Below are 27,494 nucleotides of genomic sequence, written 5' to 3' on the forward strand. Positions count from 1 at the left end.
ACTGCCATATTGAAATCATTCGTGAGACTACTTCAGGTAAAAAATATATATTTGGAAGCACACTGCTGGGTGAAAAGGGGGAAGGAATTTAAAAAAACAAAAACAAAACAAAACAAAACACACCGCTAATTGTAGACATGGTTGTTATTTTTGTTGTTATTAGGTCAACTAAAATCCCAAAGGGTTTTTCACATGTGTTTTGCCACACTTTGTCTAGGCTGAACTTATTCAATTGGTTTTTTGAGGCCAGGTGATTACCAAAATATTATCAAAATCTTTTATAATTTGGTCCAGCCTTCAAATTCTGGAGAGATCACTATGAATCATGAAATATCTGCATATTTACTATAATTGTCAGCTTCATATCATCCAAGTCATTGACAAAATTTTGATCACATTACCCTAAATCACTGAAATCTTTTCCTGAATCTATACTATGTTCATAGCCCATAACACCCTATTCTCACATTTCCCATTGCCAGCACATTTCTAGTGATCTGTAGGATTTATGCAGGATGCCATGATGCAGTCATCTAACCCAACAGACTTGCGTTCACTTGAGACATGGAGCTCTTTCTTTAACCTTTGAAAATATTTATGTGTAATTTTCACTAAACTCAATCACTTTTATGCACTACTGCTATACTAAGTGCTTTTTCCGAGGTACAACTGGGAATTAGAAAAGGGTGGAAGGGAGGTAAGAAGCCAAGTTACTGAACTAAAGGCCAAGTTCTGTAGAGTTATATACAAAGCTAAAAATGAAAAAATTCTATACCGAAAAAAGTGTGAAAATAAATAGTACAATTGTTGAAAATTAACATTTTTTAAGTCGGTTGAATCATCACTTCATCATACTCACAAAATCCTTGTGTACCATACACTCCATTAGAATTTGAAAAAGGTGCTTGGACTGTTTAAGACTGAAGTTGAAAGTTTTCTGAATCATGCAGATGATCTCTTCCTTCACTTGAGGATGAAGGGCCCTGGGAGAGAGAGAAATGGTCATGACTTGACACAATACAGAGAAGGGAACAAGCCAACAATGTCAGTAAAAGAAAACCAACTATCTGCTCTCCCTAACTGAGAAGGTTTTTATGGACAGTTTTGCAAAGGAAAAAAAAAAATGAGCAAGAAGAAAATGGAGCAAGAAGGAAAATGAACAAGAAGCGGCACCAGAAGTCTGAATTTGACAGCAAGAATAGAATGATCTGCCATAATCCTGGAATGACTGGACACTGGGGCAAGTTTCTCAAAGTGATAGGTTTTCAGGCGGCTGTCCATGCCCAGAAATTAAGGGCATCATATCCTCAAAAGGATCTGAAACCCCAAAAGATTTAAGAGCCACTCATCGAGGATGACTTTGACCAAAGGAGAGGTGTGAAAGGATAAGGAAGGGGATAAAGGGTGGGAGTAGAGAACTAAAGGCTGAAATGGGAAAGAAACTGTAAGGAAAGAGTTGTCAGAGAGCAGTTATAAGCAGTAAATGTTTATTGAGTAAATTAGTGGGGTCGATATTTTAATTGATTAGCACTATATTTACTTACACAGTAGAAATATCATGCTTTTGAAATTGGAAGAATAAGAAAAGGTGAAAATTAAAATCTCAAATAAGCACAACATATGCTATATAAATGCCAGGATGTCGACTTCCCAATTTCTGCTATTTTTACTAATGGTGAATGAACCTGAAGGTGACCTGTAGCCAACACTGGTTTCCTCACTCATTGAAGAATTTTTTCAGCTATAGTGGCCAGTTGCAGGAGCATCTCCTCCCTCACTCTCCCTGCAAATGTTTTTCCCCAAAGCTCAGACAAGGTTCAAGCATCCCTTATAAATGCATGCCATTCTTCTGCTAAGAAAGTAGCAACTTGCATTATTGGAGCACTTTTTGATATTGATTAATAAATATAAAAATCATTGAAAGTGAATTCCAGTTTCTACCTCTGTCCTCCAAAGATATCCAGCCCAAATAAAAGCAGAGCTTAAAGAACTAAAATGGAGGAATAAATGGTCACCACAGTTTCAAAACTGAAGAGTCAATGACTCACCCTTGATCTGCTAAGTGTTTGTGGGTGAAGGCCAGAAGGTCAGCAGCTCTTCCAGTGCCTTCACACACCACCACTGGATGTTTGTCTTTCACAGTCTCCCACACCCAGAGGATGACATTGGGACCTCCTTCCACCACCAGTCCCACCATGGGCACACCTTGTCTTGAGCCTATTCAGATGACAAACAATACCAAACTGTTACAAAGCAACCCTATCTCAGCCAATCAGCCATTTTGATTTCCAGACACAAGTGTTTCAATCACCACATATATATTCATTACTTTCTCTAGCTCTTCTCTCAGGCTTGTGTAGTTCAAGACCAAGCCAGAAGCTTAGACTTTAAATAAAATTAGCATAAATATGATGAGACGTCTTCAAAATTTCTCAAGTTAAAAAACAGCTAAGGCTTTCAGTAATTTTTTTACAAAAGCAGTCTTCAAGAAATTTTAACTTTTCATTGTGAAAAATTTCAAACCTATCTCAAAGAAAACAGAATGATATAAGGAATCCCAATGTATGTATCCCTCATCTCCAAAAAAGATTAACCTTTCGCCAATTCGATCAACTGTTAATAGTGGTTATTTCTAAAAACAAGATGGGATGAGTAACTCTCAAGAACTTTTACATTTCAATTATTTCATTTTTCAGTTGTTGAATTTCTTATCATGACCATATATATTCTTTCATTAAAGTAAGGAAGACAAAAAACAATACTGTAGGGTCATTCTTTTTAAAAGGTATTAAATGAAAAAGAGTTACAGGATGATTTATATAGTATGATCCTGTTTATATTTCTGAACCATATACATAGATATAGATAGATGATAGATAGATAGATAGATAGATAGATAGATAGATAGATAGAGCTCTCTCTCTGTACCTACAGAAAACTCTGGAAGGATATACATCAAACTATTAATAGCAGAGAGAAGGGAGGGAGAATTTGGGGATTTGAGTGCATTTTGAAAAGAGATCTTTGTTTATTCTATAGATTACTTATTTGATTAACTTTTATACCACACATGTATTGATACTATTTAAATCAATATTTTATTTTATTTACTTTTCAAAAGAAGAAAAATTGGTAGGCAATACCACACTCAAACCAGAGCTTTATTCTGGGCCACATGTTTTACAGGGCCTTCTCCTACCCATGTTCCTCCTCTCACAGTGAAAAGTCTGCAGGGCCAATGTCTGAGGAAAGTCTGTGCCCACTCGTCTACTTATTAGAGTGCCCACAGACCCCCAAATTCCTGCTACCAGGGACTGCCTGGGCCTCTGTCCAAGATATGTCCTCCCCACAGATATCCTTGTCAAAGCAAAAGGCAAACAGGGTAGGCGTAAGGTGGAGAGTTTGAAAATATAGGCTGGTGTGTCCAGGTGACCACATGTGTATGAGGCCCATGGCATGATGGGATTGAACCAAGGTCAGGAAGAGAAGTAGAGAGTGGGCTGTAGACCAGGGCCAAGGTGCTGGCTCTGTCTCACCCCACATTCTGGCTCAGTACTCCCTCAATCCAAGATTCTAAACTCAAACCTGGCCTTCAATCTATATGCGCAAAGGTAAAAGGATAGAACAGTATACAATTTCCTAGTTGGATGTAAGGGTTTAAAGTATTTGGTCATATAGTATGTGGACTTCCATATGTACCCTTGTACGTAACCTGCAAATGTTCGGGTTGGGCCTGTTAGCAGGCATCTGCAAACTTTCTTCCGTCCATTTAATTGCTCTGTCATTCTAATTTCTTTTTCCATACACCTCCACCTCATTATTTTCCCCCTATCACTAAAAAGTGAACCTAAGAAAGTGTAGGGATTCAGAACAAGTCACCGCAAGCTGGACCTCGGTGGTATGAGGATTATTTTGAGCTAAGGCAACAGAGTCACTGTGGGGTCAAGAGAAACATCTGCCCCACCTACCCACAACTACCTAGAAGAATTTAAGTGAGGAGCCTTGCACATAATAAGAGTTATCACTTGAGATAACTTTTTATGACCTATCTGTAGAGGAGGACCAACTACTGATTAGTGAACACGTCCTCTTCTTATCATCCTGCAGTGACCTTCCTCCCCTCTGAAGCCCCAAAGGAACTTACATGAAGCCTTAGCTCAGAACATTATATAACTCATTGGAACTTTCTGTCCCTGAACCTCTCATGTATGTGGGGTCTCCGACTCTCTCATGTACATGGGGTTCCCAAATGTACGTATATAATTAAATGTGGTTATGTTCTCTTATTAATCTATCTCATTGAGGTTTAATTATTAGACCAGCCTAAAGAACTTGAAGGGGAAAGGAAAGTTTCTTCCTCCATACAATATACTGATAGTCATAGGAGTCCTCTAATAATACAGTCTTATAAAAGCTAAATGAAATGGATACAATGGTATGTTAAAGCATAAAAGTACAGAAGAACAGTTAGATGTGTGTTTCATTAATCATTGAATTATTGAAATGGATTAAAACAAATTTTATAAGAGAATCTCTTAATCCTATATAATGAAATATTATGTAACCATTAAAATGTGCTAAATTAGGGCGGCCAGTTGGCTCAGTTGGTTAGAGCACAGTGCTCTTAACAAGGTTGTCAATTCAATCCCCACATAGGACACTGTGAGCTGCGCCCTCCACAAGTAGATTGAAATAACTACTTGATTCGGAGCTGAGGGTCCTGGAAAAACACACTTAAAATAAATAAAAATTAAAAAAGAAAAATGTGCTAAATTAGGCTTATTGATGTGGAAATACCATCTATGTTTGGGGGAAGACTATCAAAGAAGTATGGATATTATGATACCAGTGCTCATTTTTAAAATGCTGCTCTTTGTATGTCTAGAAAACTTCTGAAAGTATGAATGTAATAAAATTAACAATGGTTAGTTTTGATAGTGAGATCAGGCCCAGTCTCCTGATTGCTCTTTAGCCATTCTGTCTAGAAAACTTCTGAAAGTATGAATGTAATAAAATTAACAATGGTTAGTTTTGATAGTGAGATCAGGCCAGTCTCCTGATTGCTCTTTAGCCATTCCCAGTCCCGCACTGATACTTCCCTCCACTCTCCCTCCCTTTATCCAGCCCTAAGGACTCCTGGAGGCTCTGCTAAAGTCTCCACTCTTCCACAAAACCGTCCCTATTTATACTGTCCCCTTGTCTATACTGTTCCTCTCTCCCAACTGTCACCCACGGATCTGTACCAACTCACACCCTGTTTTCTTCTGATTGTAAGTTCACACACATTCATTTCAGGCCAGGGCTGCCTTGGACCTTTCCACTCTGTACTGATAATAATGGAGCACCTAGCTCCACAGCAGGTCCCCAGCCAGGACCCGTTGGCTGAAGCCCCGTGGTACTCACGGCTATGTATTTTCTGCAGAGACAGGTACTTTTCCAGGTTCCTCCTGAGCTTCATCTCATTTCCATACTTGCCCACAGTTCCGTCATCAGACAGGATGAAGTGGGAATGCATGCTGTTGAGTGTGGTGAGCTTGCTGAGGGGGTTGCCCAGAGTCTGGTATAGGCACACCACCTGTAAGACAGCAAGGACAGGGAGGGTCAGATTTTCAGATCCTTCCCTTGGCTCAACTGCTCCAAAGGCCTATCTCTATGCACTACAGAGTTTCTTGTTGAGATTAGAAAGCACAACTTGCTACCAAGAGCAGTGCTTCTCAAGCTATCTGTGGTGAAGGATCAACTTGTGTTTTTTTCAATTTTCCATTTTCTACGGACCGATATGTGGTCCTACAATGCGTGACTATTATGCAGTTCTGCTCATGAGACTCAGCAACACAAGTTCAACGACACTCGCACACTCCATGTCTCAGCAAGATAAGTCCACTGACCATATGCTTGGGTATCACAGCACTACCACATTGCTAAAATGGTTCTAAATATTTATTTTCAATTTTGATAGTTACCTGACTTCAGATGTTTTTTAACAGTTCAAGGATCGGCATCAGTACTCAAAACATCACTGTACAGAAAATATGCCTTTAGTAGGTCTATTCCAGAATATTTTGACACTGAATTTTTTCTAGTATTTCACATGAAATGAAGAGTAAACAGCAATCAAAGGGCGATTCATTCTACATAAAACATCCACATCTTTATTAACATTTACTGAGTCTTCCTTAAGCTGTTCCAATTCTTATTTGTTTTTAGAGATGACAGGACAGGATCTGGAGTCAGAGCCCAAATTTAAGTCCACATTCTTCTACTTACTCAGGCTCCTTTCTCAGGCTGATTTTCTTCATGTATAAATGAAGATGATAATAATCCCTACATCAGAGGGTTGTTGTGGGGCTTAAAAGAAATAATGGACGTAAAAAGCATTTTAAGCTTTACAAACATTATTCCTTAAAAGTTATATTCCTTAAAAGTTTCCTTTATAATTCCTAAACATGACACTGAGGCCAAAAATCAAAAAAGAAAATCCTTGGTATATTTAATACATATTTTTTATTTATGGAAAAATGATCATAAATTATATAATATTAAAGGAGGAAATGCAGCATGCATGACAAAAATGTTAGTAAACTGAATTACAATATAAAAGGCCTTTCAAAATATAAAAACCATGCTTGAAAATGCACAAAACCTACATGAAATGATATTGAACCTCACTAGTAATCAGAGATATGTAAATAACAATAAGGTATTATTTTATCAGGTGGCAAATTTTTTTAAAAGCCAGAATATCCAGAGCTGACAATGGAACAGAAATGGGCACCCTCATACCCTGTTGGTAGGAGTGTAATTACCAACTTTCTCAAAGATAATGAGTCACATTTTTAAAGGTAGATATCAACTAGACCAATCATTCAACTTTGATAATTATTTCTAACGAAACAAAGCCAGTTAGTTTCAAAGATTTATGTATGTATCTTATCACAACATTAATTTCATTTACAAAAGTGAAAAACAGGAAATCACTGAAATGGACAATAATAGAGAAATAGTTCAATAAATTATAGTACTTTAATACAGCAGAATATTATGAGACATAAAAAAATCAAAATGCATCCTTACCACCCAAAATTTGGTCTGTTAATATTATTTCCGATTAAAAGCAACCAACAATTTCTCTAGCAGCAAAAAAAACTATATACCATGAGCCTGGAACATTTTTTCATACCAAAATGCAAGGAAGCTATGGAGAATGACTGGAATTGTGTTAAAAGGACTTAGGAGACATCTTAAAAACATTCCACTGAGCAAAAGGCGATGATTTGAGCATAATTAAGAATAATAACTATAATAAATTGAATATATAATAAATAACGAATATAAAATAATGAATAAATAATAAATTGAAATATATTAAATATGTTTAAACTCAAGAATCAAAAAAAACATCTTATTGTTCACCTTGGAGGATGGTAGATAACTTACTCAATGTTTTGAAAACTGGAAAATAAAGAGAAAGAATCATGCATTTATTCTTCTCTCTCCTATACAACTGTACGACAAGGTAAACCAAGTGGCTGATACAAAAATGTTTTTCTCTATATTTAAGCTAATAAATGAAAAAGGAACACTATAATAAATACCAACATTTTGCAACACTATTGAAACAATGAATGTAGGTAATAATATCATAAAAAGAGGGATGATCCAATGTTGTAAGGGAAGGACATAGCTCCTGTGGCATAAACTTGCACAAATAGTACCTGAATCTCATCATACCTTTTTATAGGACCAATTTATAGGAAAGACAAGGTAAAACTACCAATTTATAGGAAAGACAAGAGACAGAGAAACCTACTATAAGAGGTTAAATCTGCAAAGTCCAAACTGTGCAAAACTCTTCAGGACAAATGACTCAGTTTCTTTAACAAATAAACTGCCAAGAAGCAAAAACAATAACAACACCAAAAGAAAAACAACAGGAGATAGAGGGAAAAAGTGATTAAAAGTGACTCAGGAAAATAATAAGTGACTCAATATTAACCTATCACAATGTAGGGCACTTTTTTAGATAATGAAATCAAACAACTGAAAAAAAATATGAGACAATCAGAAACTTGAACACAGACTGGATATTTGATGACATTCAGGAATTATTGTTAATTTTTTATGTATGAAAATGACAATGTGGTATTATTATTTTAATTGTCCATATATTTTAGAAATACCTATTAAGGGGTGGCTGGTTAGCTCAGTTGGTTAGAAATACCTATTAAAACATGAAATTACTTGGTGTCTAGAAGTTGCTTCAAAATAATGGAGGAAAGATGTGTGGAATGGATAAGGGAATAGATGAAATAATTGGCTGTAAGTTCACAACTGTTGAAGCTGGGAGATGGGTATATAGAAGTTCATTATTTGAATCTACCTACTCTTAAAGATATGTTTAAATTTTCCAAAATAAAAGTTAAAATAAACCATAAGCATGTCTATATTAATTGACATAGAGAAATAATTACGTTAAATAGTTAAGCTAAAAAACAGATTCACAGTAGTGGGATTCTGTTATTGCTTTTTTTACTACAAAGTCTTTTTACTATACACATGTACACATACATAGAAAAAATTCTGGAATAATACGCACCAAAATATTAACAATGGTTATCTTTCTTCTTCATACCTTTTATAATATCTGAGATTTTTACCAAAAAATATATATTAGTCATAAACATAATTAAACAAGTCTGTTCCCTTTAGAACAACAAACAGATACTATCAAAGAATCAATACACAGGAATGAATGAAGAAGAGAGTGGTATAAGGGAAGAGAAGGGCCAAATCATGAATGTCCCTTGTTTCACTACATGCCGCCATTGCAAGAAGCTTGGCTATTTCTCTGAGTGAGATAGGATCCATAGAAGGGTTTTTCACAGCAGTAGCATGATCTGATTTATATTTTAGAGGAATCATTCTGGCTACTGTGTTTAGAATAGACTATAATAAGAGACAAGGATAAGAGCAGGGAAGGCTATTCTAATCATCCAGGTGATGGAAAATGGTAGCTTGAACCAGCTCAATACAGTGAAGGTATGAGAAGAGGTCAGATTCTGGATATATTTTTAAAGTGAAGCTGAAATAATTTACTGGTGGATCAGGTTTGAGGTATGAGACAAAGATCATTCCAGGACTAGCCCAAGGTTTTTGGCTTGAGAAACTGCAAGGATGTGATTGTCATTTTCTAAGACAGGGTAAGGGAAGCAGTAGGAAATCAGGAGTTGGTTTTGGACATATCACATTCAAAATATCTATTAGATATCCAGGTATAATTCTAATCGGATACATGTTCATTTCCTTTTGTTGTGAAAGGATTGTCTACTTACATCTTTTCCAATAAGATCTCTCTGGTTCTCAATGACACCCCAAGGAGGGATTCCAACTGTCCATATTTTTCTCAAGCACTGAGAGGAATGGGCTTTCAGGGCATCACCAACATGTTTGGACACTCCTATGAACAACCAGTTCAGAAGTCAAGCTTTAACTCACAAATCATGCAAAACACCGTGACCCGCAGAAAGAGAGAAACAGACAAGCATAAGAGTATGCAAAAGGCCATTGTTAGGAAAAGTTGCTGACACGGTGGAATTAGTTTCTGTATCTTGGCTAGCTCTACTTCCCTCTACACCTTTTGCTTCTGTCACTGATCTCTTTACCTGAACAATTCTCCTCTCCCTATGGGTATTTCTGCTTACAACCTCAGTTCTGCCCCTACACTTACCTGACCAAAATGTCCTGCAAGCCCAGCCCTGAAATCATGAATGTTCTAAGTATTTTTTTCTCTGACCTTCTCTACATCCCATCAAAACATTCTGCAGGTGTGTCCCTTGCTTAATCAAGGCAAATTAATTGAATAGCTTTATATATACAATATTCCAGAGCTAATACATTAACATTTGCCCTTCTGGAATTAATAATAATAGCAATAATTTTAACAGCCAACTCTTACTATGCACCAGGTGCTCTCTTAAGTGTTTTAAATGTAGGTATACTTAAAGTAGAAACTTTTCTTAGTCCATTAGTCAATTTTATAGCAGTAATTCAGGCACAAAGACGTTAAGTAACTTGCCCAAGGTTATAACACTGGTATTTTTAGAGCTCGTATTCCAATCCCGGATATCTGATTTTCTTTTTATAAATAGACTTCACTTCTTAGAGCAGTTTTAGGTTCAAAGTAAAATTAAACATCCAGGAAATTTCTATAAAACCCCTGCCCCCAGACACCCATAGCCTCCCCTACTATCAACACCCCGACCAGAGTAGTATAGTTGTTAAAATTGATGAACTTACAGTGACACATCATAATCACTCACAGTCCATACCGTGCTTCCCAAAAAATAAGACCGAGCGGACGATCACCTCTAATGCATCTTTTGGAGCAAAAATTATTATAAGACCCTGTCTTATATTATATAAGAACTGGTCTTATATTATTGTAAAATAAGATCAGGTCTTATATTAATTTTTTGTTCCAAAAAACACGTTAGAGCTGATGGTCCAGCTAAGTCTTATTTTGGGGGAAACATGGTAGTTGCATCGGAGTTCACTCTTGGTGTTGTGCAGTCTATGGGTTTGGACAATGTGTAAATGACATGTGTCCACCATTACAGTCTCGTACAGTGTTTAACCCCCCCCAAACATCCTCTGCACTCTGCCTATTCACCCCAGCCCTCTTCCAAGCCCAATCTAACCCCTTGCAACCACTGATCTTTTCACTGCCTTCACAGTTTTCCCTTTTCCAGAATGTCATATAGTGGGAATCATATAGTTGTAGTCCTTTGAGATTGGCTTAATCTGACACTGTATTGCACCACTTCTTCACCCTATGTATAGTACTGACTCTGTATGTGACATTAGCACAGGAGAAAAACCTTGCCTATTACATGCACCTGATGCAGAGCACCTAAATCATTTCCCTGTCTCCGCATCTTCCCCTCCAGCTCATCGTTTGCACTTCTCCCAGAGTCATATTCCTAGAATCAGAGTTCTAGACCACAGACACACATTATTATCCACCATGGAGCCATTCACTACAACAGACATTTGGATTCCACAGGTTTGACATGTGTTCCCAGCACTGTGGTGGTGGTGGTGATGGTGGTGGTGGTAGTGGTGCTGGTTTTTCAGCTGCCCTCATGTGATCCTGACATATATTGTCCATCGAGACTCTCTGTAAAATCAGATCTGACTGTGTCATTCCCTGTTCATTCTCCTGTTCAAAATCCATTGAAAGGCTGCCTGCTACATAGAGGATAAAACCTCAGCCCATCAGCATGTCACACAATCTGGCTCCAGTGTCCCTTGCTGTCCCTGCTTCTGCCACATGGCAGACCCAGCTGATAGCTTTATCATCTCTTTCTATACATGCGTTAGTCTCCTGCTGTGTGCCTGACCTACAGCTGCCACCTCTGCCTAGAATACCTCCTCTTACTCTTCTCTCAAGGCCAACACTAAGTGCTATATCTTTCTCCAAGCTTTCCCAGGTACCCTCATTTGGAACTGGAATTTACCTTCCTCTTCCTTTGACTCCCAAACACATTCTTTGTATCTCAATGATGACCCAGACAGCATCGATTTTTCAGTCAGTTGCTTCTTATCTATTTGTCACAACACACCCCACCACTAACCCCAGGGCCCATATCATCCTCATCTTTCATCCACAGCATCCACCCAATTGCTTTATATGTAGTAGACTCTCAAGGCTTTTGGCATTCAATTTAAGTAATGTCAAAAAATTCATGCCAAGTAATGTTCAATTACAGTGGAGAAGCCTCTCAAGAATAGGCAGAATCTCATCAGCAGAGCTTCTTAAATTTAAATGTGCCTAAGACTCGTGTGGGATGTCACGAAACTGCTGTGTGAAATATCCTGATCCTGCTGGTCTGGGAAGGGGCCTGGGATCTGCATTCCCAATAAGCCCCCAGGGGATGTGGTGCTCCTTGAGCAGCTAGCCTCTGAGGAGCTGTGGCTGAATCAGGTCAGATCATTGATTATTATTTAACGGAGCTCAAGTATGTCACATGTCTCATTCCTTTTGTTTATAGAAACTATTTCAATAGTCTTCACACTATGATATTTGTGTTCCTTAACTGGCCCTAACCTCAACTGTTTGGAAAAAAGTGCAGTAAGTAACACAAAGCGTGTCACACACTGATGCACTTCGTTATTCAAAGAAAAGGCCTTGACCAAGGTTATCTTTTTCTGAACTCTGAAAAACTTCCCCACCCGTCCGCTTTTTTACTGGAAATAAAGTAAGCCCTATACAATGGACTAAGAACTGCCACCTTCGCTTTTCATCCAAGAATGTGAAACAATAATGATCTCAATAAAATGTAAAAGAGAAACAACAAAGATACCCATTAGTAACAGGCTAAATCCCTTGGTTTTATTTTGCTTTTTTTTCAATCATTGCTTCCTTCATTCCTTTCAGTCAGAAGAAATAATTGTTAAATCAGCACATGTTACCCAATGCCTAGCCGATGTGTAGGCCCTGGCCTCTAGCTCACAACCAGGAAAAAGCTAATACACAGACTTATCCACACCTGTAAGGCAAAACACATACATGCTACAAGTGCTACAGGCAAAATATGCTACAGCAATTAATATACAAAAGTGAGCTGAGATAGAGGATGCACCCATGAAGCTTCCTCTATCTACTGCAGATCTTAAAGGACAGGCTAAATTTAATAAGAGATATTGCTAGGGCCAATTAAAATTAAAAATCAAAAGAGAAGTAAAAGGAAGATGGAAAGCTACAGTGTGATATTGTGATTTATAATAAGAAATATATATTTGGCTTTCGTCCTATTCCTGACATAGATAGAGCCCCTTGGAATTTCCTAAGTGATGAGAGTGACAAAGGTATGTTAATGAGGTGACTTTGGACTGCACCTAAAGATGAGTCTGGTTGCCAGGGGAACCAACCATGTGAACGGAGGGTTGGAAATGAAATCCCACCTCCCAACCTCTGGGAAGGGGAGATGAGCTGGAGATTGAGTTCAATCACCAATAGCCAATGATTGATTCAATCATGCCCACGTAATGAAGCCTCCATAAAAACCAAATGGACAGGGTTTAGAGAGCTTCTAAGTGGGTGAGCATGTGGAGAAGTGGGGAGGACACAGAAGCTCTGTGCCCCTTCCCACATACTTTGCTCTATGCATGTCTTCCACCTGGCTATTCCTGAGTTTTGTTTTTTTTTTTAATAAGAAACTGGTAATCAAGTGAGTAAACTGGTTTCCTGAGTTCTGTGAGCCACTCTAACAAATTATTCGAGCTGAAGGAAGGGGTCACGGGAGCCTCCAACTTATAGCCAGTTGGTCAGAACTAAGGTAACGACCTGGACTTGTGATTGGCATCTGAAATGAGGAGAGATTTGTGGGATTGAGTCCTTAAGCCACGGAATCTGACACTATTTCCAGATAGAGTGTCAGAATTAAGTTGAATTGTAGGACACCAGTTGGTGTCATAGAATTGCCTTGTGTGGAGAAAGAACCCACACATCTGCATTGGTGTGAGAATCAAAACAGGTTAGTAACAGACTGGTAAGAGAGGAGGGTTTACAAAGTTACTAGTTCTCATCCCTGGCTGCATATTAGATACCCTTCAGAAGCTCCACCCTGAAAAACTAATTAATCTGGGGTAGGGTCTGTGTATCTGTATTTTTTTAAAGCCCCCAGGTAATTCTCTACGTCTGATTTCAAGGAGGATGAAAGACCAGTGATATAGTCAGTGAAACGACAATTGTATAATTAATTATCTCTTCATGCCCAATACACTCAATGCAATTGTTGCAGTCCTCACTCGTGTTTCAATGCCTGGGAACTGGACCATGGTGAGTTTAGCTCATGTCCATGACTACATACTACACATTGCATGGATTCCATATCCTATCTAAGCTCACCATAGTCCAAAGCTCATGAAATATTATTTTCTTTTGACCTAAAACTTTTACCAGAAGTTATGTTAAAATAGCATATCTTAACCATGGTATGAAACCACATTCCAGAAAAGGTCTATGGTTCTTCTGAGTTGTTTTTCAGGCCATACACTTTTCGTCTTTCTCCCTCATGCACCACGTCTCCTGGGAGTACTGCAGAGCAGAGATTAGGTGCCATCTTGCTTGATTCAGGTAGAAAAGGGAAATTAAAAAAAAAAAAGTGTGTAAAAGGAAATATACTTTACCAGTATTAATGCCTTCAGTTATTATCCATGCTCCCGTTGTCTCAGCAGCTTTGACCAAACCTTGGCTGAAGATCTCTTTAAGTTGGAGGGCATCTTGAAGTTCTGGATGCCCCCATGGACAGAAATCACCAGCTTTGGCAGTTCCATCTTCCACTCCTTCAGCATCAAATGTAACAGATGATCCAACTTTGTATCATAAGAAGTTCTAATATACTGGAAGATAAACATCATAGAGGTAACAATAAACACGCAGAAATGCAATTGAAATGGCCAAAACTTGCAAGGTAGTGTCTGAGATCTTTTTAAAAGTTCATCTTTGCATAATGGAAATATTTACTTTGAAAGGATCCCATACCCCCTTTAAGTTTCTTGTGGGAATTGCAAGTCAGGGTAGGAAGGTTTCCTCTGGTTTTCAAGGTTGGCCCACCAAATGTTCTCAAGAAAGTCTTGAGGCAGACATACTTCTGAGTGGCAAAAATCACTACTCCAGCAAACCCGTTAAAAAAAAATGCTTTTAAATATACACCTATTTTGATATGATTTGATATGATTTTGATATGATATGGTTTTTAACTTACTTGACCATTTCCCACATTTGCATAATTTAAATTATGATCCAGGAGTATATACATTTAACTTATGATAATTTTACATTCTAACCATTTCCTTTCTACATCATTATCCCTCTGAAATTGTTTTCTCCCAAAATAAATACTTTTCACAAAGAGTCATATCTTTGACTAGTCAATGTAATTGAAAGAAAAGATATGAAAAATCCAAACCATCAGGTAGCCCAGAATTATTTTGCATTTTGCCTAAAATTATAGTGTATGACTGGCTTTCTTTTTCCAACAGACACAGCAACATACAAACTGTTAAACCTTATTGAGATGAATTTGCCTTCATCAAGCATAACCAACCAACAGCAAGAATAAGTCAGATTTACAGGAAGAAACAAGGGCAATAAGAAACCATGAATTATAAAACTATGCCAAAAATGACCACAGATAGATATTCAAATAGGAATTATCACATTATCCTCCAGAATACAATAGCAATTTAAAACAATTTTCCATTTACCTTTGAAATTCTTGAAACATAATCCCTTTATGTCATAATTAAAATATTAAATTTTCTGAACATGGGATGGTGCAGCCATCACAGAATGTGAGTAATAGAATCTAAGGTGTGAGTAATAGAATCTAAGAGCCAGGAGTGCAGTTTCCAGGCTCTCGGCCTCACGTGGAAAGGTGCTGGCTCAGGTAGTAAATGGCCATCAATTGTGATTGGATGGCCATCAGCTGTGGCTAGTTGGCCATCAGCTGTAACCAGTGAGCCATTGGCCACTAATATAACTGCTGTGGCTATGGTAACAGAAAATGGGGGCTAGCAAGAAGATGGTGGCTGGCAAGCACGGATTGCAGTTAGGACAGCGGGTTGCAGACAGTGTGGCTCCCTGCTTCCTATGTCTCCACCCAGCCGCCAGCGAGAATATAGTCATATGACTCCCCTATTTGTGGCTCCGTGAGTGTTCCTTTTTGGCCTCACCATATCCTGTGTTCTTATGTGGGAGCGGGACTAGAGACCCTGTATGACACCCTGCATGACAAGTGGCGCAGCGAGCAGGGTACGGTGCCGGCCAAAGTTCTCCAAAGGGAAGTGGAGCAGTTTGTGCATATGAATACTCAGTCTCAGGAAGACCAGAAAGAGCAGCTGCCCGAGAGCTGGACCCCTGTGAAAGGGTGGGAAGACGTGGATGGTTCGCCAACCAGCATATGCCGGAGAAAGCGAAGGTTTTGTGCAGCCCTATGGGCTGGGAAGTGCCTGCTGAGGCAGCCCAGATGCAGGACTTGTAGTCCCAGGAGGAAACACTTGCTGAGTTCTCTGTGGGAGATGAGGGTGAGGTCAAGGTCATCCCTCACCTCCAGGACAGCCCTGGCGAATGACTATGGACTATGGGGAATTGCCTTCTATCCCTAATTTAATGGACCACTTGACTGTTTGCTTGGGAACATACCACCATGTAGTGGAACTGGCGGATGTTTGCTTTTGTGTCTTGACTGGCCGCCATCGAGAATATTAAGCACCTTGACTGTGAGCTGCTGTTGTTCCAGCACGGTACCCTGAGAGCCAGAGAGAGTGCAGTGCCCTGAGAGGCCCTAGCTGTGTCCAGGAAGTCTGGCTGTGTCCAGAGAGATTGGCAGTGCCTGAGAGCCCTGGCTGAGTCCAGGAAGTCTGGCTGTGCCCAGAGAGAGTGGCAGTGCCCTGTGAGGCCCTGGCTGTGCCTGGAGACTGGTGGTACCCTAAGAAGCCCAGGAAGTCTGGCTGTGCCCAGAAGGACTGGTGGTACCCTGAGAACTCTAGCTGAGCCCAGGAGTCTGGCTGTGCCCAGAGAGAGTGGCAGTGCCCTGAGAGGCCCTGGCTGTGCCTGGGAGCCTGGTGGTCCCCTAAGAAGCCCAGGAAGTCTGACTGTGCCCAGAACTTGTGGTGCCCTGAGAAACCCTGGCTGTGCCCAGAGAGCCTGGCTGTGTCCAGGATACTGCATTCACCTCCAGGCTCCTCGCACAGGGCCCCTTGCACAGGAAAATGCTTGTCACGTAGATTGTGAGGCGAGACCCTGTAGGGGTGGAGTGTGGGGACAGAGCCAGGAGTGCAGTTTCCAGGCTCTCGGCCTCACATGGAAGGTGCTGGCTTGTGTAGTAAATGGCCATCAACTGTGATCAGGTGGCCATCAGCTGTGGCTAGTTGTCCATCAGCTGTAACCAGTGAGCCATTGGCCACTATATAACTGCCGTGGCTACGCTAGCAGAAAAATGAGGCTAGCAAGAAGATGGTGGCTGAGCTAGCAAGCGCGGACTGCAGTCAGCAAGGGGTTGGTTGGTTGGCAGAAAAGGGGACAGCAGGTTGCGAATCATGTGGCTCCTGCTTCCTGTGTCTCTCACCCAGCCTCTAGCGAGACTATAGTGGTGTGACTCCCCCATCTATGGCTCCGTGAATTTTACTTTTTGGCTTCACCATATCCTGTGTTCTTAGGTGGGGAGCAAGAGCTGAGACTCCGCATGACACCCTGTGTGACATAAGGAGACCTAGAATTCAGTTTTACAAGTGAGGAGACTGAGTTGCCATGGCTTTATTAAATATTCAGATAGTAGGAAAAAAAGACAAGTTGACTTTTGTGTTTCTCCGGTTAGTGATAAGGGCAGAGGAGGCAGTTCTGGTTTTAGTTCACCGTCTCTCTACCCCAACTCATTCTCCCAGGTGTCCCTCTCTTTCAACTATAAGTCCTTTAAGTCCTAGAAGATATTTCTCCTTGAGATTTCGGGATAAACAGCCTTGGTTAACTGAATTATCAGCACTAGAGTCTTTTCTCCCAAAGGCCAATCAAAGACTGTGCTAAAGGTGAATGGCTCTTTCTCCTCCGCCTCTTTTATCGCTAACTCCCTCAGGTCAGGCAGACTCAGACTGCCAAAGATCCACCTCACATCCTCTCTGGAATGCAGTGGCAGGGACAAACTGGGAAGGGGAAAGCGGTGGAGGGAGACGAATAACCAGCTCTCACAAGCTTCCCTGCTGCTCACAGTAAACCTCGAGTGCAATTCTGGGCTTAAATATGAAGGATAGACTTTTCTCTTCTGGAGATCAAATAAAATGCATTCAGGTACTACAATAGGATGTAACCAACAGGAGCCAAATGCTAAGCGTAAAATGTATGAGTGATCAGGAGGTCTGCCTAACCATATTTTCAGTTTTCCTGAAAGTACCATATTCTCCCTTGGCCTTTGCACAAGCTATTCCTTTTGCCTAGAGTAGTCCTACCCACTTGGCCTCACCAGGTGCCAAACTTCTCACTTGTCTTTCTGATCTCAGCTTAACTGTTCCTACTTTCCCGTGGTTTCCTTCACTCACACACAGTCCCCAGAAAAACAGGAGTTACTCTTTGTATTCCTTCGAAGAATCCTGTGTTCCTTTTCATAGCACCCCCACCTCTGTACATACAAAATATACAAATACATTGTATATTTTATACAAATTGTATGTTTATTTCGTGTTTCTTTCACTAGACTGTAGCCAATGTTAATACAGAGAATATATGCTCTTTGGGACATAACAAAGTTGGGCACCCAATAACTATTTGTAGAATAGATGAAAAACATGAGTAAATGAAGGTGGTTATGAATAAATATTAGAAGCAAAAGGACAAAGACTAAGATTTAAGGGAGAAATTACATACAAAGTAATTACATATATACTAAGAGTCAGTTTCTAAAAAGGATTGGAGAAGAGAATGAGGGCAGTTTTCCTGCCAACTAAAGAAAACATTAACACACAAAGTTAAATCAAGAGGAATAATAACTGGAAATGCAGGTTACTGTAAAACTATATTTTGAAACTTTATTATGATTGCACTATTAAAAGAACTGGTGTTTCAAATCCATCCAGCTGATGGTCCCACTCCAGCATACAGCTGATTCTGAGCTTTCCTGAGGTGGGCTCACCCTGTGTTTTCCCCCAGGGAGTGCTGCCTCTACTAAACCAGCAGGTGATTAACAAGCTAAAAGAGAAAACATCTGAGAGATAAGTGACCTATCAGTACTATGCAAATTACATGCAAATTACCATATTAGAGACAGGAGAAAAACTGGCCTGGAGAGCCCAGTACTATAATTCAGGGGGTGTTGAGAGAAATTCCCCCATTTCTTTCCCTGAGAAGAGGCTCTCACAAGGACATAGCAGGCATGAACAACCACAAGTTAATGGTAATTGCTGTGGCCATGCTTCAGCTAGAGCCTGCTCTTTGGTAGTAAATTTCTGCATTCCTTAAAAGCAGCCCTTTCACAATTGTCTCAAGAGCAAAAAGCCATTCTCTTCCACAGAGGGCGTAAGCTTGCTGAAAGAGATCACTCAAAATAAAGGGCTGGCCACACCACCCCTGGGAAAGGAACAATGCCCTTTCAGACATAAAGGAAAGAGAAGGCTCAGGTCATTTTTGTCAAGAGGTCAGTAACAAGGATCTATTTTTGCAATAAAGGCCAGTGGCCTAATCACCTACACCACAAGATACAATTTGGAGGTTATATCCTCTGTTAAAAACCAGCAAAATAATACGGGTTATTAGCAAACCTTGGCGTGGTGGATGTGCTCTCCATCTTGGAAATTAATAGTGCCAAAGGTATCCGTAGGGCTTTTTGTTGTGTGCTTTTCAACAGACCATTGTTCATTTTCATCACCGTTGGCAGCTGAGATGGTCCAGGCATAATCTATCCCATGATGGTCTCCAATCAATCGCCCACAGTAACACCTTACATTTGGGATAAAAAACAAAGATGTAATGTTCCATAGTTTTTCTAGGGTAATGTATAGATGACATATATTAATAATTTTAAAACTCCACACTAAGATTTATAGATTTTAACGCTAGATGGTCCTCTAAATTTAGAACACTTTCGGTGTGTCTCTCCCTTAGCTGTACATTAGAATCATTTTGGGGAATGTTTTAAAAAATACTGAAAATCTCTTGTACATCCATGTTCATAGCAGTATTATTCACAATAGCCAGGTGGTGGAAGCAACCCAATGTTCATCAATAGATTAATGTATAAAAAAATGTGGTATATGCATACAGTGGAACATTATTCAGCCTTAAAGGGAAAGGAAATCCTGAGGATGAACCTTGAGGAAGTTATGCTAAGTGAAATAAGCCAGTCACATAAGGACAAATACTGTATGATTCCACTTATATGAGGTACCTAGAGTAGACTAATCCAGAGACAGAAAATAAAATGGTGGCTGCCATGGGCTGGGGGGAGGGGCCAGTGGGGAGTAATTATTTAATAGACATAGTTTCAGTTCGTAACATTAAAAAGTTCTGGAGATCAGTTACACAACAATGTGAATATGCTTAATGCTACTGAACTACACAATTAAATATAGTTAAAATGTTAACAAAAATCAAATTGTATAAATATGTGTGGTTTATTTTATGTCAATTATACCTCAACAAAATAGTTTTTTAAAAACCTAAAAACCTCTAATACACAAAACTTAAGGAGAGTAAGAAAATGTCCGCATGTAAAACATAATATGCACATCAAAGGAAGGGATGTTGACCAATGCAAAAAATAGATGTTACTTCAGAGAAATCTGTAAACAGAACTATCACAAGAAAAGAGCCATGAGACTTGACTATAAACATAAATTAAATAATAAATTAATATATGTAATATTTTAAAGAGAGGAAAACTTAATATTCTTGTAAATAATTAGCAGTTTAGAAACCATTTCATATTCATTGTCATAATTTCTATTATACAACAAAGTAAACTAAGCAAATTAAAAGGTTAATCTTTTGAAACTGAAACTACATAAAACCTAACAAAATATAATAGCATATTTGTAAAAGAATGATAAACTTCTCATCTTTGATAAATTAAGAACAAAGAGAATGAAAAATTACAATTTGAATATGTAAAATTTCAATACTTTCTGCAATGAAAATATATATCTGTAGACCAAGAAAATTATTTGCATTGAATATGTCACATCATATGTCTGTTACAAAGGTTATTATTCAGCTTTATAAATGATTCAGGCTTTTGTGTATGTGTAGAAAGCAGCATAAACACTTGTACAAATTATGGGGTCCAACTAAGCAAGGAAACAGAATGAAGAGAAAACAAGAAGTCAGAAAATGGAGCAAAATATTGGGTTCTGTATGGAGAGGCTCTTGACTCAAAGAGGGGAGGAAAAATCCCAAATGTAGAGAATATTCATGATCAGAATAGACTAGTGAGTAATGTGTCATCTGGTCATTTTTTGGAGCAATGGTCAGTCACTCTTGAAAATGAAAAAGCACCTCTTCATAAACTAATGATGCATCTCACTGTGGCTTTTTCTAAACAGCAAATCAATGGAGCAACGACAATTCACACCTGGAGAGTTTGAACACACTTTGTTCTAAGTATTTTTCTAGTCTAATCCCTTTAATTTGAGTCTACATCGTTTTATTCTAGTTTTTCCCAGTTCATTAAATTGTTGCAAAGTGGCCCCAAAGAAGAAACTGATCATCTCCAAAATTAATAAAATAAAATAAAATAAGATAAAAAGACTCCATGTTCATCCCTTTAGTCATAACTTTCAGAAGTGATGTATAACTAGTATAAATAGCTATACATCACTAACAAGTACTAAAAGCTCACTTTGGAAATCAGCTTTATAAAAATGCCAAGTGTCAATTCACTCCCAAATTGTTTTTATAAATTATATAAAATACCCATCAAAATCTTAAAGGATTTCCAGGAACATGACAAAGTGATTCTAAAATTCACATAAATGTATAAAGTGTCCAAAAGAGTAAAACAATTTTTAGAAAGAATAAAGTATAGAGGACTTGCCCTATCAGGTATCAAGATATATTACAAAGCTATAATAATTAACCAGAGTGGCATTCACCAGGAACAAAAGAAATAGATCAATACTGAAAAGAAAGCTCAGAAACAGATCCATGGATATGTGGGAAGTTGGCATGTAACAGAGAGGACATCAGAAATGAATGAAGCTAGGACAGACTTCTCAGTAACTGATACTGAGACATTGGGATCTCCATATGGAAAAAATGAAAATATGTCCTAGTTAGGTGCAAAAAGCATAAGTTTTAACTCTTTTTCATTTCTGGATAGTGTAAAAATAGATGCTATTCCACTAGTTACCTCTGAAGATTGTAAGTTTGGGAGACTATTGACAGGGAGAGGTTATGAAGAATAATGTAAGAAGAAGGAGTAAATGAAGCCTCTTCACTTCAGTAAATTTTTATGTTCGCTTGAATTTTAACAAAATTTTAAATTACTACAATGGAAAAAAAAAGAATTTGAGAAAAAGGTGAAAGAAGTTAGCCAAATGGAAACTTTTCCCCCCCGTTATGGACTGAATTGTGTCCTCCAAAATTCGCAGGTAGAAGCCCTAATCCCCAATGTGACTATATTTGGAGATAAGCCCTTTAAAGGCAGCACTAAAGTTTAAATGAGTTCATAAGAGTATGTCCTAATCCTACAGAACTAGTGTCTTTACAAGAAGAGAAAGAGACACCAGAACTCTCTGTCAGCAAGTGCACAGGGGAAAGGCCATGTGAGGACATAGAGAGAAGGGTGCTGTATGAAAAGCAGAAAGAGAGGCGTCATCAGAAACCAACCTTAATGGCACCTTAATCTTGGACTTCTAGCCTTCAGAACTGTGAAAAAAAAATGTCGGTTGTATAAGCCACCCAGCGCGTGGTATTCTATTATGGCAGCCTGAGTAGACCAACACACCCAGCAGCCCTAGCCTTCTGTGGATGGTGTTTTCCTTTCCCTATGATTTGCTAAATTTGGATTCTGAATTTCTTTATTTACCAAAATAAATTTAACATGGGTTCAATCCCTAATATTTACTTCAGGATATGATCATAATTTTAAAAATTCATTTTCCTCTACTTACAAAAGAGAAAGGTAAAAACCAGTCATTAACACATAGTTTAGAATGCAAACATTGTTAAAATTTATGTTGCACTAAAAAGTTACTTTTGCCAATAGTTTTGTGTGGTATTGTGATTTGTAATAAATAGATATTTGGTCTTTATCCCCATTTCTGGCACAGAACTCCTAAAACCCTTGGAATTTCCTAAAAGGTAAGAGTGATAAAGGTGCTACAAGTTGAATCAATCACCATGACTCAATCAATCGTGCCCATGTGTCATGCAGGGTGGCTCCCCGCATAAGAACGCAGGACATGATGAGGCCAAAAAGGAACACTCATGGAGCCATAGGTAGGGGAGTCATACCACTTGCTGGCGGCTGGGTTGGAGACACAGGAAGCAGGAGCCACACTGTCCGCAGACTGCTGTCCACTTCTGTTTGCCAACCAACCTCACTCGCTAGCTGCAATCCGCCGTGCCAACTGCAATCCGCTCTTGCTAGCTCAGCCACCATCTTCTTGCTAGCCCCCATTTTATGCTAGCGTAGTGACAGCAGTTATATTAGTGGCCAATGGCTCACTGGTTACAGCTGACAGCCAACTAGCCACAGCTGATGGCCATCCGATCACAGTTGATGGCCATTTACTACCTGAGCCAGCACCTTTCCACATGAGGCCTAGAGCCTGGAAACGGCACTCCTGGCTCTGTCCCCACACCATGTAATGAAGCATCCATAAAAAACCAAAAGGGAGGGGTATAGAGAGCTTCCAGCTGGTGAACACACGGAGGTGTTGGGAGAGTAGCACACTTGGAGAGAACATGGAAGCTTTCTTTGTGCCCCTTCCCATATACTTTGCCCTACGCATCTCTTCCATCTGTTTGTTAATCTGCATCCATCATAATATCCATTATAAGAAACTGGTAAACATAAATAAATGTTTCTCCTGAGTTATGGGAGCTGCTCAACAAATTAACTGAACCACGGAGGAGGTCGTGGGAACCTCCAATCTATAACCCATATGTCAGAAGCACAGGTGACAACTTGGACGTTCAATTGGTATCTGAAGTGGAGGGTTAGATGTTGGGGATAGTCTTGAGCACTTAACCTGTGAGAGATGATATTATCTCCAGATAGGGTCAGAATTAATTATTTGGTGGTGTTGGGAAAAAAAACACATCAGCATTAGTGTCAGACTTGAAGTATGGTATGCATATACATCACTTATTTACTAGTCATAGATCAAATACAGTGTCGTATGTGCACAAAGCATCTTTATTATCCAATTAAAACATAAGTTAGTAAAATAAAAATTCAAAGCTTTATAAGTATTTCAGTTGGTAAAAGCTCTTGTCAAAGGCCCTTACTATTTACATGTCTCACTAATTCAAATAATCTATTACATTCAAATAATCAATCCCTCTGCTCTCCATCAAGAAAAAAGTCTCACATTTCTTTTTTAAAACTTCCCTTGGCAAGGTAAAGAGGATGTACCAAGAAAGCCATTTCACTGAATCCATTTAAGATGTGAAAAAACTATGCAATGTATTTTAAATGGAGTGCCTAAAAGTTAAAAGAACCTTATTTCTCTAAATCTTACCTGATTAAATTCTGGCAGACCTGGCATCCTGCAGTACATCTAAATTAAGAAATAAACCCTGTTATTTTACTGATATAATTGAAAACATATTTAATATCTATACAGTAAATATCTGCTATCTTCCATAGTCTGGAAATCAGGATTTGCTGAGAAGTCATACATCATTCCCCAAACATTCCCATGTCATTTATGAATATAATTATGCTACAGCAACTATGACTTAATTTACAAGAGTCTGGAATCGAAAGACCTGGACTTAAGTCTCATTGACTTAAAGATTCTTCTAAGCCCTAGTTTTCACATCTAAAAATAATATCTGCCCCATAAAGTTATTAAAAGGATTATCTGAGATAACATATGAAAAGTATCTTAAAGTACCTGGTACATAGCGTTATTACATGTATAATAATGGTATCTATTATTATATTGTAAAGATAAAACAGAATTCTTGAAAATCAAGTAAGAAAATATACATATACAAACAATTTTAAAACCATAAAACACTATCAAATCAAGGGACAGTTGGTATTAGTTTAAATCGTTCCTTTTTGTGATTCAAAAGAACCTTCTGGGGTCGGCCAGTTAGTTCAGCTGGTTAGAGCGTAGTGCTCTTAACAACAAGGTTGCCGGTTCAATCCCCACATGGGTCCTCCACAACTAGATTGAAACATCTATTTGACTTGGAGCTGATGGGTCCAGGAAAAACACACTTAAACAAAGAAAAGAAAAAAAAAAAAAAAGAAAGAACTTTCTGGATTTAGGGGCTAGCACTGTGGTCATCAGTGGTCACATTTTAGGTGTAAAGAAGTTTTAACTAGAAGAGAACTCTAGTTAAAATAATGAGGGGAAAGGTAGTGTTCATAGAATCAGAGTCTTTCTAAATTATTCAGAAACGAAGAGTCAGGCCTTTCATTTCTTCCTGTCCCAGACTTTTGGGAATATCTTTTCTCAGAAGTTTCACTTCAACAAGCTCAAAAGAAAAGGAAAAAGACATTGTAATCAAGTCTATCAGATTTATTTCTTACTAGAAGCTACAAAAAGAATCAATAAAAGACAAACTTTTATTTAAATTTAAAATAGTGAACTACCACCCTTTCCTGTGTACCATAAGGAAGAACCACGTATAGAAGCTACAATTTTGAGAATCTTACAAGGCTCTAAGAAAAACGTTGGTGCAAGAGGAATAGTCGGAATCATCCATTAACTTTTTTATCACACAAAAATGGAGACTTCTTTTTTCCCCATAAAATGTAGTATATCTTGGACCAGTAATGGAATTATGATCATTGATATTCTTCTTGAGTCTATGAGCTAGTGACCTATAGTTTATCACTTTTCATGAGGTTCAAAGTGATTGTGAAGATTGTTTTCCATTTTATAGGAGACACCTGAGCTCAATCTGCCTTCCATTGCAGCCACCATGCCATTACAAGATGTCACAAAAGAGCATTTTATAAGGTAAAATGAGAATTTCTAATCACAAGGCTTATAAGCTACGGGTAATTCAGTGAGGGTGGGACTAATCAATATTTAACAAAGGCAAGGAACACTATTTTAGTCATCCTCAAAGAACTAGAATTTCACTAACCTCACCATGCTACCTTTCACAAGCATATAGCTGTGACTGCTAAACTTCAAATGAATATGAGACCAAATGCTCACTTAAAGGAATATAAAAACAATGTGGTCTGCTAATTAAAATACAGTTGAACCTTGAACACTGGGTTTGAAGTGAGCAGATCCACTTATCCATGGATATTTTTCAATAAACATACAATTGGCCCTCATATCCCCAGCGTTCTCATCCCCAGATTTCACATCCTCAAATTCAACAGTATTTTTGATCCCAGACTGGGAACCCAAGATGTGAAGGGATGACCGTATGCAGTATTCTATGCCATTTTATAAAAGGAACTTGAACATCCGCAGATTTTGGTAGCTGAAGCAATCTTGGAACTAATCTCTCTCAGACACTGAGGATAGTTAAGTTTTAAGGAAATCGAAAGTTATACATGGATTTTTGACTGTACAGGTAGTCAGTGAAAATAGCCTCCATGTTGTTCAAGGGTCAACTGTACTGCTCTTCTATTTTCCTTTCCATTTCTTTTCCTCAAAGGCAATACCACCCAATCTTATTTCACGGACCCAATCACCCTGCAGAAATTTTTCATAACTCATCCTGCCCATCTTTACTGGCTGCTGTTCTGAATTTTGTTCTACAAGTAGAGCTTGCAAAGCATTGTCAAGAACTCAGAGCAGTCAAACTCAAATCATGTTATTTGCTCAACTGAAAAGCCTATGGGAGGAAAATGGAACTAAAATTAATTGTGCATAATCTGAGCAAATATCCTGAAGTATCCTAGTATTTTCCGAAGATACTTCAGTGGGGGATAAAGTACATTCACAATCATTTAAATATTCAATATTCAGAAGCTGTAATTTTTTATCCAAACCCAATGGAATGGATGTAGGAGTAGATATTTCCCTGACACCTATCCTCTTACTAAGAGGTACAGGAGCATCAAAAATAAAACAACCAAGCAAAATCTACCACAATACTAACAGTGGCTCCACCACAATATTAACAGTGGATAGCATTGTGATGAACTTTTTCCTCTATACTTCATTAAGTCATTTAACAGATGTTTCTCAGGAGCCTACTATATGGCAGGCACTGTTTAGTAGGTCCCCGGGTTGGAGTGAGGTACAAAATTGACAAGGTCCCTGTTCTTACCAGAAAATCTGCTAATAATTTCTACAATAATCATGTACAATTTTTATAAAGACAAAGAGACAAATCAATTAAAATAAATAGTAACTTTATAAATATTGTCAAATTGTTTAAACAAGTCATATCTCTAAGTTTCCAAAAACAGTCTTCCAAGTACTATTGCTTTAAAAAGAAAAATGCAATTAAAAATTGTACCTGTGAGGGTCTTTAAAGCTGGGTATGATTTTGTTACATTCTCTCTTGTCGAACACTCCTTCAATCCAGGATTTCTGGGACTGAACAGAAAATGTTATTTTTATATTCTAATTAAGTGAGAAAACAGTGTAACTACAATAGCTCAGGTAGGCAAGATATATTTATATATGATGGAAACTAATTAAAATGCAAAGACAAATCCCAAGCATTTACTGGTTTCTATTACAGACAACAAAGACACACACAAAGCAAATGAGAACACAAAAACATTCAAAGTTAATTGGTCCATAATCTCATTTTAAGTGAAAGATCTCTAAATGCACAGAACTCTAGC

General features: G+C 38.4%; 1 protein-coding gene across 1 annotated transcript in view; it reads right to left on the reverse strand.

Annotated features, from left to right (window-relative positions):
• Positions 1–27,494, reverse strand: part of TRPM6 (transient receptor potential cation channel subfamily M member 6) — a 121,538-nt gene that overhangs the window by 78,270 nt on the left and 15,774 nt on the right. Inside the window, 9 exon segments of the mRNA XM_033123710.1 lie at positions 860–983; positions 2,049–2,217; positions 5,404–5,575; positions 9,333–9,457; positions 14,191–14,274; positions 14,277–14,403; positions 19,312–19,489; positions 24,235–24,273; positions 27,161–27,240. Coding sequence (XP_032979601.1) covers positions 860–983; positions 2,049–2,217; positions 5,404–5,575; positions 9,333–9,457; positions 14,191–14,274; positions 14,277–14,403; positions 19,312–19,489; positions 24,235–24,273; positions 27,161–27,240 — 1,098 coding nt within the window.

This window comes from Rhinolophus ferrumequinum, chromosome 12, assembly GCF_004115265.2.
Source record: "Rhinolophus ferrumequinum isolate MPI-CBG mRhiFer1 chromosome 12, mRhiFer1_v1.p, whole genome shotgun sequence".
Classification (NCBI taxonomy): Eukaryota; Metazoa; Chordata; class Mammalia; order Chiroptera; family Rhinolophidae; genus Rhinolophus; species Rhinolophus ferrumequinum.